This window comes from Vipera ursinii (genome assembly GCF_947247035.1).
Source record: "Vipera ursinii genome assembly, chromosome: 7".
Classification (NCBI taxonomy): domain Eukaryota; kingdom Metazoa; phylum Chordata; class Lepidosauria; order Squamata; family Viperidae; genus Vipera; species Vipera ursinii.
Genome location: NC_139521.1, coordinates 65,830,959 through 65,846,172, shown reverse-complemented (window position 1 = coordinate 65,846,172; position 15,214 = coordinate 65,830,959). Strand labels below are relative to the sequence as shown.

At 44.6% G+C, this 15,214-nt stretch overlaps 1 protein-coding gene across 1 annotated transcript in view; it reads left to right on the top strand.

The window, feature by feature from the left end:
• The window catches only part of PTPN13 (protein tyrosine phosphatase non-receptor type 13), a gene marked incomplete at its 5' end in the record, with an annotated part of 127,323 nt that extends 113,263 nt beyond the window's left edge, over positions 1-14,060 (top strand). Inside the window, 6 exons of the mRNA XM_083367558.1 lie at positions 972-1,120; positions 2,783-2,873; positions 4,167-4,504; positions 7,969-8,184; positions 12,148-12,210; positions 13,229-14,060. Of these exons, the coding sequence (XP_083223684.1) occupies positions 972-1,120; positions 2,783-2,873; positions 4,167-4,504; positions 7,969-8,184; positions 12,148-12,210; positions 13,229-13,309 (938 nt within the window). The 3' untranslated portion in view covers positions 13,310-14,060. The remainder of the gene's footprint in view (positions 1-971; positions 1,121-2,782; positions 2,874-4,166; positions 4,505-7,968; positions 8,185-12,147; positions 12,211-13,228) is intronic.
• Positions 14,061-15,214: the final 1,154 nt, after the last annotated feature.

Sequence of the window (15,214 nt, the reverse complement as noted above, 5' to 3'; positions counted from 1 at the left end):
TGACAAGACCACCCGTGTCCTGATCGTCGGACTCTGCCCAGTCGGAGTCCAAACCGGTCCGAATCCGAGCGATTTTAGTTTTAGTTTAGTTTTATTGAATTTTTATACCGCCCTTCTCCCGAAGGACTCAGGGCGGTGAACAGGGCATATAATAAAAATACAAAAGTACAAAAGTTAAAAAAGAATTAAATTAATGCCCAAAATAAAACAATAAGAATATACAAATAATTAAAACCCTAAATTGACTCCCCATCAGGCCAGGCCAGCTTGTTCGAATAAGTGGGTCTTTAACCCGCGCCGGAAGGAGCGGAGATCCGGTGCCATCCGGAGCTCAACCGGCAGTTGATTCCACAGAACCGGGGCGCCCACAGAGAAGGCCCTCCCCCTGGGGGCCACCAGCCGGCATTCTCTGACCGGAGGCACCCTGAGGAGGCCCTCTCTGTGGGAACGCACAGGGCGGAGGGGTGTTGACGCCGGCAGCAGGTGGTCCCCGATTTTGTCCAACAGATGTTGACTAAATTCCTCGGCACGCCCCTGATTAGATTAGTTCTTCATTAAATTGGCCAACTACGTCCTTTCAATGTATGGACGTAATTAAGGGGTTTTATTGTGAAAAAGAGAGGAGAATTGTGATCGATCAATTGTGAAAAGAAACAAGTATGAAATAAGTATGTAAGTATGAAATAGGTTTTTGGGTGTTGTCGTAAATTGAATGAAAATCCAAGTGTTGTTGTAAGGGGTTAAGCATTGAATGTGAAGGTTTAATGCTTAGGAGTTGTTTACCACTTGGGTTATTTATGGGAGTCTTTATGAAGGCTGTCATCCTAGTGTGTTTTAATCAGCCACTGACAGCCTGCAAACTACATTGCATGGTCAACCTTGTTGCTATAGTTCATAAGTTAGCAACATTGTAAGGGATTTTTATGTGGGTTTTTATCGACACCAATACATCTATCTACTTTCTGTTCCAGACTGCCCATTAATCACCAATGAAGAACTTGCTGGTCTTCCAGTAGTCCAAATTTTTCCTTCAGGCAACTATACAGGCTCCAAATTACAGTCAACTATTCAGAAGTTACGAGGCGTGTTGGAACAAGGGGTCCCATCTAAGGAGATTGAGGTGAGTGGAACCTCTGTAAAGCCAACCCCCAAAACAGGAATAAATACTCTGTTCTCTGTTGTGATGGCAAAATAATAGTTTTATCGTCCCCTTTGCTTCAAAAGGAATCCTGAGGATATTTACAATTAATGCTTTTTTTTCTTACTACACATTACAATTAATGCTTCTTTTCTCTTCATACAGGTAGTCCTCGACTGTAATTCAGCTCATAATTTTGGTAATAAATCCTGATGGTCATAAAAGGAAGTCACCATGTGACCACACTCAGTTTTATGATCTTTTTTGTGGTGATTGTAAAGTGAACACCATAGTTGTTCAGCAAACCCATTTTCTGTTATGGGGTAGTTTTTACCAGAAACCAGAAGTAAATGACACTTTCCAGCAAAACAAAAAGTAAATTATGGTTGTGTGACTGCAGGGCACCACAAAAAGCCATAAATGTAGGCTGGGTGCCAAGTGTCCAAAATATGGTCACATGATTATAAGAGGCGCCCAGATGTTAGAACTTCAAATTTGGGCCATAAATCCCATTTTGGGGATCCATGATCATAACTTTGGAAGTTTGCTGAGGATCCAGTCATAAGTCAAGGTCTACCTGTAGAAGGGTATATCTCTAGCTCAAATTTGATGATGATGAAGATGGCTAGCTGGGTAATAGAACATCTATAAGCAAACCACAAAGAGAACTCCAATATTTTCTTTTGCTTTCTCTCCTTTGTTCATCTGAATCTGTGCTAAGAAAATTTGCATGCACGTTTAAATCTAATTTCCCCCCATTGTCAAATTCTTTACAACTTCATTCTAAAAGTACAGGGAGTTCTTGACTTACGTCTATTTGTTTAGTAACCATTAGAAGTTACAACAGCACTGAAAAAAGTGACACGGCTGTTTTTCGCACGTACAACTGTTGCAACATCATAACACCAAGTGATCAAAATTTGGATGCTTGACAATTGGTCCATATACCGGTATATGATGGTTGCTATGTCCAAGGGTCATGTGATCCCTTTGGACAAGAAAAGTCAATGGGGAAGCCAGATTCACTTAATAACCATGTTACTGAACAATTGCAGTGATTCACTTAACCACTGTGGCAAGAAAGGTCATAAAATGGAACCAGAAAATTTGGGTTCATTTGTGGTCGTAAGTCAAGGACTACCTGTAATTTGGTGCCAATAGTAACCCAAAATCCCATGAATATCAGTTTGGCCAGGGATCTATTGGGCACCAAACAAGATGTTCATAGGTACCAGGGTTCTCGTAGGAATAAGATTACCTGGCTCTGTTCTGGTTCACATGACACTAGAGAAATAAGAACATGGTTGAAGTTATTCAGTCATTTTATAAAATATCAATTATTTTCTATATTTGCTACTCCACTAAATGACCATGTTTAATTGGCATCATTGTTTCCATGGTTCTTTGTCATTTATACCTTGCTTAATTATTTAATTGCAAGCTCTATTCAGGAGAGTACTAATCTAAAGCTCTAATTGAATAATCAAATTGTTGATTTTCAAACTATTAAACTAAACCTTATCTCATACTTCAAACTGTTGATCTGGGTGATATAGACCATGTTTAATGTAATATATTCTTCTTTAAAGGCAAAAGAAGAGTTAAACAATTTTACATCCATTTAAGAACACTTTGTCATTACAGAATCTTCATGATTTAAAGCCTTTGGATCAATGTTTGGTAGGCCAAATGAAGGAAAACAGAAAGAAGAATAGATATAAGAACATACTGCCTTGTAAGTCTTCATTTCCAAAATCCTGTTTATTATTTATCTTTTTAATACTTGTAGTCATTAATTAAAAGGGATGCAGTGGCTCAGTGGGTTAGGATGCTGAGCTTGTCGATCAGAAGGTCGGCAGTTTGGCGGGTCGAATCCCAAGTGCCGCGTAGCAGAGTGAGCTCCTGTTACTCGTCCCAGCTTCTGCCAACCTAGCAGTTCGAAAGCACGTAAAAATGCAAGTAGAAAAATAGGGACCACTCCGGTGGGAAGGTAACAGCGTTCCGTGCGCCTTTGGCGTCTAGTCATGCCAGCCACATGACCACGGAGACGTCCTCGGACAAGCGCTGGCTCTTCAGCTTTGAAACGGAGATGAGCACCGGCCCCTAGAGTCAGAAACGACTAGCACGCATGTGCGGGGGAACCTTTACCTTTACCTAGTCATTAATTATTGCCTTTGTAACAGCAACAAATGGAACATTTAGATCAGAAAACTACCTCTAGAAGCGTGGCAGTGTTTTCTTAGAAAATTAAACATTTTTTTTAAAAAAACAGCTTGTTGCACAAGTCATAATGCTAATTCTTTGGTTTAGCATAATAGCGTCATATTGTTGGAGTGGGCACACAGGAGGAATAATTCAGCAGGAATTATGTCTTAGGGAAAAATAATTTAGCTGTCAGTGATACTGTTCATAACTACAAACTCTACGTCCAGTTTTATTTCATCTATTCCTTAATTGCACATGTTATGTGAAAGCAAGTTTAAGATGCCCCACAGTCCGTGTGTGTGTGTGTGTGTGTGTGTGTGTGTGTGTGTGTGTGTGTATGCACACACATGTACAGAAGCCTTCAGGTCAGTTTCAACTCCTGGTGACTGGCCAAGTCCCTGCAGTTTTCCTGACAAGGTTTTTCAGAAGTGATTTGCCATTGCCTCCTTTCAAGGGCTGAGATATGGTGACTGGCCTAAAGTCACTCACCTGGCATTGTGCCTAAGGTAGGAGTAGAATTCACAGTCTCTTGGTTTCTAGCCCAGCCCCTTAATCACTACACCAAACTGGTTCTCATAGTTAAGACATAGAGCTGGAAACAATAATATGACTAAGCATAAGTACATGGAGTTAAAATTTTAGCATATTCTCCCCACTTTTCTATTGTCCCTTCTTTCCTTCCTCTTCCTTTTTGGTTTTACCTAGCTTAGTTTTTCAATTGCAAGCTGCTCCTGGTATGTTGTAAAATTCCATCTTTATTGCTCGGTTGATAATAATAGTTACAATTAATGACCACCATGTCCTTCTCTGTTGGGAACTGCAGATGACACCACAAGAGTGCTGCTTGGGACTGAAGGTGGCTATATCAATGCCAGTTTTATCCAGATGCTGGTGGGGACAAAGGAATATCTTTACATTGCATGCCAAGGACCCCTCCCTAATACGGTGGCTGACTTCTGGCAAATGGCTTGGGAACAGAAATGCACTCTCATAGCCATGATGACCCAGGAAGTAGAAGGAGAAAAGGTCAAATGTCAGCGGTACTGGCCCAATGCTCTTGGCAAAACCACAATGGTCAGTGATAAACTCCGTCTTTCTCTGGTGCGGCTGCAGGAACTCAAAGGTTTCATCATTAGAATCATGGAACTTGAGAACATTCAAGTAAGACTCTTGTTTTGAGGCTGGTTTTGTGGGAGACCCAGCCTGAGAAATCAAAGGGGAAAAACTCACTTCTGCTCATCTTTGCATTGATCCTTAATCTGCTGATCTAGTGTCAGAAGTTGTCATTGGGGACAAAGGCTTCGGACAGGATTCATTTGCACAGGGTTGTTGAAAATAAATGCAGAAATAAATAAAATATAGGTAGTCCCCGGCGTACAATCGGCAATTGAGCCTAAAATTTCTGTTGCTAAGTGAGACATTTGTTAAATGAGTTTTGTGCCATTTTATGACCTTTCTTGCCACAGCTGTTAAGTGAATCACTGCAGTTGTTGAGCTAGTAAGACAGTTGATAAGTGAATCTGGCTTCCCCATTGACTTTGTTTGTCAGTTTACCAAGGGGATCCCATGACCCCAGGACATTGCAAAGGTCATAAATATGAACCAGTTGCCAAGCATCTGAATTTTGATCATATGACCATGGGGATGCTGCAATGGTCGTAAGTGTGAAAAATGGTCATAAGTCACTTTTTTCAGTGCCGTTGTAACTTTGAACATTCAATAAATGAACTCTTGTTAAGTCAAGAACTATTTGTAGAAGTGTTTAATATTTAAAGAACAAAATATTAAATAATTACAATGAGCCAAAGTCTTGTTTGAAAATCAAAAGGTAATGCAATCTTTAGCAGACTTCTGAGAGTTTAGCCATGTTTTTACTTTGATTGTATTTTGAACATCTCTGGTATAGGTAATCCTCAACTTACAACCAACCATTCATCAGAAGATGGTTCAACATTACAGCAGCCTCAGAAAAAGTGACTTATGACCTATACTCATAGTTATGACCATTGCACCATCCCCAAGGTCATGTGATCAGAATTTGGGTGCTTGGCAACTGCCTTTCATTTATGGGTTGCATGTACTGCAATCATGTGACATTTTGCTGATTTCTGGCAAAAAAAACACCCATTGAGAAATTTAGATTCACTGCATGATTCGCTTAATGTCCATCATAAAAATGTCGTGAAATTGGGTCTAACTTAAGACCACAATGACGTACAATGGAAATTCTGCTCATAAGTTGAGAACTATCTGTATTATAATGTTTATAGTCTTCCAGTCTGTCTCTTGAGAAGATTCCATTGCTAAACCTGCCATTACTTCGCCGCCCTCATCGCGTCCGCAGATAATCACCCGGCCGCCCTGTTTAGGGTGACTCACTCCCTTCTTAACCAGGAGGTGAGGGAGGATCCCTTGCAGGGACGGGCCAAGGAGTTTAGTCATCATCTGACGGACAAAATCGCTCAGATCCGGGCCAGTTTGGACTCTGACTGGGCAGAGTCTGACGTGGAGGAATCGGACGGTCTTGAGCATGTTATCTGGACTGAGTTCGATCCTGTTTCCCCTGATGATGTGGACAGGATCATGGGGAGGCTAGGCTCCACCAATTGTTTGTTGGATCCGTGCCCCTCCTGGCTGGTTTCTGCGGTTCGGGAGGGGACACGAGGCTGGTTCCAGACAGTAATAACTGCTTCTTTGAAGGAGGGTGTCTTCCCCGCCGCCTTGAAGGAGGCGGTGGTGAGACCCCTCCTCAAAAAGCCTGCCCTGGACCCGGCTGTTTTAAATAACTATCGTCCAGTCTCCAACCTTCGCTTTCTGGCGAAGGTTGTTGAGAGCGTGGTGGCGCATCAGCTTCCTCTGTTCCTGGAGGAAACTGATTATCTGGACCCGTACCAATCGGGTTTCAGGCCCGGGCACAGCACAGAGACGGCATTGGTCGCGCTGGTGAATGATCTCTGGCGGGCTCGGGACAGGGGTTGCTCCTCTGTCCTAGTCCTATTAGATCTCTCAGCGGCTTTCGATACCATCGACCATGGTATCCTACTGCGGCGTCTCAGGGGGCTGGGAGTGGGAGGCACCGTTTTACGGTGGTTCTCCTCCTATCTCCTGGGCCGCTCGCAGTCGGTGTTGATGGGAGGGCAGAGATCCACCCCGAGGCCTCTCGTTTGTGGAGTTCCTCAGGGGTCGATTCTCTCGCCCCTCCTGTTCAACATCTATATGAAGCCGCTGGGCGAGGTCATTCGTGGTTTCGGGGTGGGGTATCATCAGTACGCTGATGATACCCAACTTTTTTTCTCTACCCCGAACCAACCCAGCGATGCCCTCGCCGTGATGTCCCGTTGCCTGGAGGCGGTCCAGGTCTGGATGGGGTGAAACAGGCTTCGTCTCAATCCTGCCAAGACTGAGTGGCTGTGCATATCGGCATCTCGGGCTAACCAAACTATTCCACCTTTAACGATGGGGGGGTGAGGTGTTACCCCCCCCCCCGTTGATAGGGCTCGCAACTTGGGCGTCCTCCTGGACTCACGGCTCAATTTTGAAGACCATATAGGAGCCGTGACCAGGGGGGCTTTTGCCCAGGTTCGCCTGGTGCGCCAGTTGCGACCCTACCTGGACCAAGATGCCCTACGCACAGTCACTCATGCGCTCGTGACCTCCCGTTTAGACTACTGCAACGGTCTCTACATGGGGATGCCCTTGAGGACCACTCGGAGGCTTCAACTGGTGCAGAATGCGGCCGCGCGAGTTGTGATGGGGGTTTCCCGATACTCCCATGTAACACCTCTACTCCGCGAGCTGCATTGGCTTCCAGTTGCCCTCCGGGTGAGATTCAAAGTGCTGGTGATGACCTATAAAGCCTTAAATGGCTTGGGTCCGGGATATTTGAGGGAACACCTGCTGCCGGCATCAAGTTCCCTTCATCCAGTGCGCTCACACAGAGAGGGTCTTCTCAGGGTGCCGCTGGTAAAAGATTGCCGGCGGATAACACCCAGGGGGAGGGCCTTCTCAGTGGGTGCGCCTGCCCTCTGGAACCAGCTGCCCGTGGAGCTCAGGACTGCCCCTGACCTGCGTTCATTCCGCCGGGACCTGAAGACTTGGCTCTTTGAGCTCTCCGGCCGAGGCTGAGAATTTTTAACTGGGGTTTTTATTTTCAGGGATAATTTAATCTTTTTAATTGTCTTTTAACTTTTGTATTTTGTATTGGTGTGATTTTAAAATGCCCTGTAAACCGCCCTGAGTCCTTCGGGAAAGGGCGGTATATAAATCTAATAAAATTAAATTAATCTCTAATAACTGCCAGACCCTAAAATTTCTTCTGCACTCATGGTATTTTTTCCCCATTGTTGGAACTCTGGCTAATATCCACCATATTAATTTTCCCTATGGTTCAGTATAGAAATAGTCCTAAGCCATTCTAGGCTGAAGGTAGCTGAAAATTGGGGGAGTTGAGTCAGGAAGTTGCTAAATTGAAAGAAACTGTAAAGGAAAGAGAACACAGCTATGGATTGGTGGTTTGTTTTTGTTTTTTTAAGTTAGATTGGACTGTTGCGAGGATCATTCTTTTCAGGACATATGATGCTCATAATTTCTCTGAATTTGTTATTGTTTGAATTTCAAATCTACAGACAGGTGAACTCCGGCATATTTTCCATTTAAACTTTACTGCTTGGCCAGATCATGACACACCATCTCAACCTGATGATTTGATAACTTTCATCTCCTACATGAGGCACATCCACAAATCAGGACCCATCATCACTCACTGCAGTGCAGGCATTGGGCGATCAGGCACGCTCATTTGCCTTGATGTGGTCCTGGGCTTAATCAGCCAAGACCTTGAGGTGAGAGAACTTATATGAATTTACCTCCAACCCTTCAAACTGAGTTTGCAATTCACGAATTTCTAGGTGGCCATCTGCCGTGCTGGATGAGAATTCTGGTCATCCAAACTCATCTGAAGAATTTTAAATTGGGGAGGTTTATCTTAATCTTATAATAGATATTGAACTAGTTTATCGATATAGATCTGGCTCATTTCACTGTATTCTGTTTTTAATATTACCATTAGCTGCATAGTACAGTTTCAATATGTTGTCCGTGACAGTCCCAAAGGTGCTTTTTCAAAAGGCAATTAGACTTTGTTTTTCCTTGAAAACGTTTTGCTTCTCATCCAAGAAGCTTCTTCAGTTCAGAATGGAAGAAGCTTCTTGGATGAGAAATGAAACCTCTTCAAGAAAAAACATAAGTCTAGTTGCCTTTTGAAAAAACAGCTTTGGGAGACAACCATGACCGGGATGACTGAGGAATCTCCATACACAATAATCCATGAGATTTTTTTCAGAAATTTCTGATTTTATTAATATAAGCTCCTTTTCTTCTGAGTCAGATTCCTTGTCCCAATGTTGGAGTAATATGCAAACCAGGATGCAGATTTTAAAAGATATGAATATTCATAGCTTGATCATGAACCGTCAGAAGGTGGCACCAAATGCAGACAAAGTTATTGCAACCAAGATGTCTCGCATCTGTTGGGATGCAAACAACAAAGCAAACAGAGGGTGTGTTGGACATTCACCATAGAGACCTTTCAGGAAGAAAGGTGTTTTTCCTATCCTCCTGCCAATATATCTCAACAGTCATCATTTATCAGCATTTGCATCACGGAAACTTGGTTGGGCCCAGAGGGCGGCATTCCTCTGGTTGATCTTTGCCCACCAGGTTTCCGGGTGCTGCACCGGCCTCGGGCTCAGGGTAGGGGTGGGGGAGTGGCTGTTGTTATGAGGGAGACCTTGTGTCCGCGGGAGGCCACCGTTCCCCAGATAGTCGGGTGTGAGTCTCTCTTTTTGAGATGCGGCCCTGGTGCGCAGTTGGGCTTGCTGCTGGTGTACCTTTCGCCTAGTCACGCAGCAGCAGCCCTGCCTGAGCTGCTCGATGTCCTCTCTGGGCTGGTGGTTGAGTTCCCGAAACTTATAGTTTTGGGGGACTTCAACCTACCATCGCTGGGAGGATCATCTGAGTTGGCTCGGGAGTTCATGGCTTCCATGACGGCCATGGACCTGACGCAAGTAATTTTGGGACCGACTCATGAAGGAGGCCACACCCTTGACCTAGTTTTCTTGTCTGGACGGTGGTTAGATGATCTTGGTGGGGGCTCTCCAATTATTATGCCCCTGTCATGGACCGATCATCATCTCCTGCGGCTGGTCTTCCGTTTTGCCACCCCCCGCCGTGGGTGTTTGGAACCAATTAAATGGTACCGCCCCAGACGCTTAATGGATCCCCAGAGGTTCCAGGCGGCGCTGGGGTCCCCACCTGCCTCCCTTGCTCACAGCTCGGCAGATGCCTTAGTGGAAGCCTGGGAAAGGACGGCCACTGAGGCTCTTGACCGAGTTGTACCCCTGCGGCCCCTGACCCGGTGCAGATCCCGTCGAGCTCCATGGTTCTCTGCGGAGCTCCGGGAGATGAAGCGTCGGAGACGGGGCCTAGAGAGCGGTTGGAGGTCCAGCCGATCCGAATCCGACCGATTGCGACTAAGAGCCTACATTAGGTCTTATCTCGCTGCGATAAGGGAGGCGAGGTCTAACCACTTCGCCACCCTTATCGCGTCCGCAGATAATCGCCCGGCCGCCCTGTTTAGGGTGACTCGCTCCCTCCTAAATCAGGAGGTGAGGGAGGATCCCTTGCAGGGTCGTGCCGAGGAGTTTAACCAACATCTGTCGGACAAAATCGCTCGGATTCGGACCGGTCTGGACTCTGACTGGGCAGAGTCTGACGATCAGGACACGGGCGGTCTTGTCGATATCACCTGGGAGGAGTTTGATTCTGTGACTCCGGAGGAAGTGGACAGGATCATGGGGAGGCTGAGCACCACCACATGTTTATTGGACCCGTGCCCTTCCTGGCTGGTCTATGCAGCCCGGGAGAGGACACGCAGCTGGTTCCAGGCAGTTATATCGGCTTCTCTGAGTGAGGGTATCTTCCCCGCCGTCTTGAAGGAGGCGGTGGTGAGGCCTCTCCTCAAGAAGCCTGCCTTGGACCCAGCTGTATTGAACAACTTTCGTCCGGTCTCCAACCTTCGCTTTCTTGCGAAGGTTGTTGAGAGTGTGGTGGCGCATCAGCTCCCTCTGGTCCTGGATGAAGCGGATTATCTAGACCCGTACCAATCGGGTTTCAGGCCCGGGCACAGCACGGAGACGGCATTGGTCGCGCTGGTGAATGATCTCTGGAGGGCTCGGGACAGGGGGCATTCCTCTGTTCTAGTCCTATTAGACCTCTCGGCGGCTTTCGATACCATCGACCATGGTATCTTGCTGCGGCGTCTCAGGGGACTGGGAGTGGGAGGCACAGTTTTACAGTGGTTCTCCTCCTATCTCCAGGGACGTTCGCAGTCGGTGTTGGCAGGGGGGCAGAGGTCGACCGCGAGGTCTCTCATTTGTGGAGTTCCTCAGGGGTCGGTCCTCTCGCCTCTCCTGTTCAACATCTACATGAAACCGCTGGGTGAGATCATTCGTGGCTTTGGAGTTGGGTATCATCAGTACACTGATGATACCCAACTTTTCTTTTCGACCCCAAACCACCCCAGTGATGCCCTCAACGTGATGTCCCGTTGCCTGGAGGCGGTTCGGGTCTGGATGGGGAGGAACAGACTTCAACTCAACCCCGACAAGACTGAGTGGCTTTGCATACCTTCATCCCGGGTCTATTCGGACATTCCACCTCTGGCTATGGGGGGTGAACTATTACCCCCCGTAGATAGGGTTCGCAACTTGGGAGTCCTCCTAGATTCACGGCTCACCTTGGAAGACCATATAGGAGCTGTGACTAGGGGGGCCTTCGCCCAGGTTCGCCTGGTGCGCCAGTTGCGGCCCTATCTTAGCCGGGATGATTTGTGCACGGTCACTCATGCGCTCGTGTCCTCTCGTCTGGACTACTGCAACGCTCTCTACATGGGGCTGCCCTTGAGGACCACCCGGAAGCTCCAACTGGTACAGAATGCAGCCGCGAGAGTTGTGTTGGGAGTCTCCCGATACTCCCACGTTACACCTCTGCTCCGTGAGCTGCATTGGTTGCCAGTTGTCTTCCGGGTGAGATTCAAGGTACTGGTAACGGTGTTTAAAGCCCTCCATGGCATGGGGCCGGAGTACCTTAGGGAACATCTGCTGCCGGCATCAAGCTCCCTGCGCCCTGTGCGTTCCCACAGAGAGGGCCTCCTCAGGGTGCCACCGATCAGAGAATGTTGATTGGTGGCCCCCAGGGGGAGATCCTTCTCTGTGGGCGCTCCGGAGCTGTGGAATCAGCTACCGGTAGAGCTCCGGATGGCGCCCGATCTTCGCTCCTTTCGTCGCGATCTCAAGACGTTTTTGTTTGTACAAGCCGGCCTAGCCTGATGGGGATCGGTGGGGTTGTTTTATCTTTGGTCTCTTAATTTTATCTTGGGGTTTTTAGAATTGTACTCCTATTGTTTTAACTAGGGCAACTGTTTAATCTCTTTTTAATGTTTGTATTTGGTATTTTATTCTGCCCTGTGAACCGCCCTGAGTCCTCAGGGAGAAGGGCGGTATATAAATGTTATTAAATTAAATTAAATTAAATTTTCTTGCAAGCTTATTAGAAGAAAAAGCTGAGGGGAAAGATTCTGGGAGAAGAGGGGGAAAAATATGTGGAAAAGAGTTAAGATCCACCTGCCCTGTCTCCTCTCCTCTTTGTGAAGTCACATCAATTCTAAACTTTGGGAGGGACAAATTCCATAAGAATTACACAATGTGCAATTTAAGATTGGGTGTCTTTTTTTTTCTTCTTCACAGTTTGATATCTCTGAAGTGGTGCGGTTGATGCGTTTGCAAAGGCACGGCATGGTACAAACGGAGGTATGTTTATCCTGAATTGCAACCCATAGTCCTGCTTCCCAGGTTTTTCTTTAGAGTAATTTTTCTAGTTTTTTTAACGTGCCCCAACAAGACTCCTGGGAAATGAAAGCAAAAGAGAAAATGGAAAGCGCATTTATTTTATTGGATTTCTGTATTTCTTAGTAGCTGAGACTCTCTGGATGGTTTTATAGATTTTATAATCATGGAAAATAAGAATAAAACAAATAATAACAATAAAACAAAAGCTTACAAAATGAGGGCTGTTAGAAGATAAGCCAACATAAAACCAAACTGCAGTTCAGAGATCCATAAAATGCTGACTTTTTAAAAACAGGAGGTCAGAAAATATATCTTCATATTATGTTGTAAAACAAGTAATAGTGGAGCAAGAGGAACAATTGGAAAACAGAACTGTGCGTAAACATAGTTGATTCTGCTTCAGCTTTTCAAAGCAGCCATGTCTGCATTACAGAAGATGTAGCTGCTTTAACCCACTTTACAAAGCACTTTTTTTCCCCAAATATTCTGAATCATTTCAAAATAATTATTTATACATCATACTTAGAAACTACCCAGAGCTGCTCGATAAGGAAGATGGGCAGTTTCTAAACAAACAAATAAATAAATACTTATATTCAGCTTCTTGCAGAAGGAAATACATAGAAATTCTGAAGTGAAAGATAAAAACTAAGTGGTGGAAAGGAACTTTCAGCTGTGCAATTTTCTTATATTTCCTTCCTTATGACGTTGTTTGTTTGTTTTTACGTTCCTGGGAGTGTACAGCTTTGTGAGATTGGAAACTTGAAGTGAGAAATGTCTTGTGCTATTGCAGGCAAGAGATTTTGTATATTGGCTACCCATACATTTTGCAACCTCCCATGAAATACATCCAAAAGATGCAATCCAGGGTGAAAAATGTTGTGTAAGGAAGAGTGGGAATCCGTCAAGCAGAATTTTCTCTTTCACAGCCAAAATGTGTCTTCTGTGAGAATATGCAATAATTCATTCCTTTTTACAGGACCAATACATTTTCTGCTATCAAGTTATCTTGTATGTCCTAAAACGTCTTCAGGCAGAAGAACAGCAGAGAAACAGCTAAAATATTGTGCCAAGTATGCGTTTAAAAATACGCCCTCGGGTACTTTGGATGTGTTTACATTACAGATTGAAGCTGGTTTAACATTTCCATGGGAGATGTAGATCAACGAAAGAGAAAAAGAATTGCGATTGACAAAGGCTTGCACACACTTTCTTCAAACTGCAATTCCCAAGATTCTTTGAAAGTGGACTATAAACAGCTTTTGCAAATATTATTCCAGTTCCAGTCTCAATTAAGCATCAGGTACCACTAGCAGGGCTCTTTCCTTTACGTAGGCGTGGGCACTTAAGCATCATTTATATACATTTGTATTTAATTGTGCTGCATTTTTGCAGCTTTTTCAAATCATTGAAAGTAATTGACATGTTAAAAACATTTTTTTAACATTTATTCATGCTTCTCGCAGATTATTTTCCAGTTACGCATATAACGTGGAAGCTATTTTTGGGGAGGGGAATAAAACAGTATTTTATCCAGATGGATTTTCTTACAGTATATTTTTATTTGGCGGTTTTTCAAGTGTGTTTATAACAGAGATATCTTTTTCCAATAATTGTAATATTGTAGAGATTTCTATAGAAAATACTTGAAATCAGTATTTAAGCTTTACTTATTCGTGTATGGGAAAATAGCAAATATTTACTGTATGACATATTACAATGTTTATATAAAGGCTTGTGTATATATTTATATACTTTTACAAAAAAAACCCGGTGAATTATCAAATATCTAAACTTCTAACTGCTGAAACATTTCCCCAGTGTAAATAAAAAGTCACTTTTTAAAATACGTCATGTAATAGTTCTGTTTTGGTCCATTGGATCTGCTTCTTTTCAGCTTCAAGTAACTTCTACCCTTGTTTTCAAGGGTTCAGTTCAAATTACTTCCATACCTGTTTTCAAAGTATCTGAATTCTACAAAATTTAGACATTGCCATGGAATCAATCCCCCATTTTTTACACTGCTTGCTATGTGATTTATAACACTTGAAATACCAGTGGTAATTGGCTGCAGTCTGTTACCTTTTTTTTCCTATGCACGGAAACACATTTTCAGACAAAGGACTGACGTTTAGCTATTCATCATTTCTATTACGAATGCTATGGGGCCAAAATATGGTACAAAAAAATATATTTAGTTGATGTCCAAAAGAACTAAGCGGAGCTAGTTCAAGTTTCTTGGAACAGATATCCCTAATACAGGTAATGCTACCATGCCATGAGCAGAACTATCTTGTGGACTATAAGCAAATCAAGCTGATCTTAATAGAAATGGTATTGGAAGTCTTAATCTGACAAGTGTTGTGATTCAGGGTCAGCCTGTGGGTTCGGCAGTTGGGTCGGATGACTCAGATGAGGGGGAGGAGGGGGGTGTTGAAGAACTTGCTGATGATGGCTTTGAGGCTCCGCAGAGCCCCCAGCCAGGCCCCTCCCACCTGGTGGAGACCCAGCTGTGTGAGCCTGACAGCGTGGATGAAGATGACCCACAGCTGGCCCTGTTCAAGGACGCCCGACGCAGGAGGCAGTCAAGTAGGAGTAAACAGAGGAAGGCAATGGGGCTTCTCGGAAGGAGGGAGAGAGAAGCCACGCCCTGAACTCTTTATAAAGGACTTGTGTGGGGAGGGCTGGTTTGCTGAAAGCAACCGCTCAGATAGTGTTTCAAAGCTCCGGTATCTTGGTTTGTGTCTTGTTTGTTTTTGTAATAAATTTGGCAGACGTATTCCAGCCTCTTGCCGTCTGTAAAGGGGTTGCCTTTTCTGCAAGGCCGGTAGCAGGGCTGGTACAGAACAACAAGTACCTGGTCCTTATATTATTTCATACATAAAATTAGGCCCAGTAAGTTGCAAGCAACAATGCAGGTTTTAGGGTCTGGGACTATATTATGGCTTGGGTTTTTTTTATTATT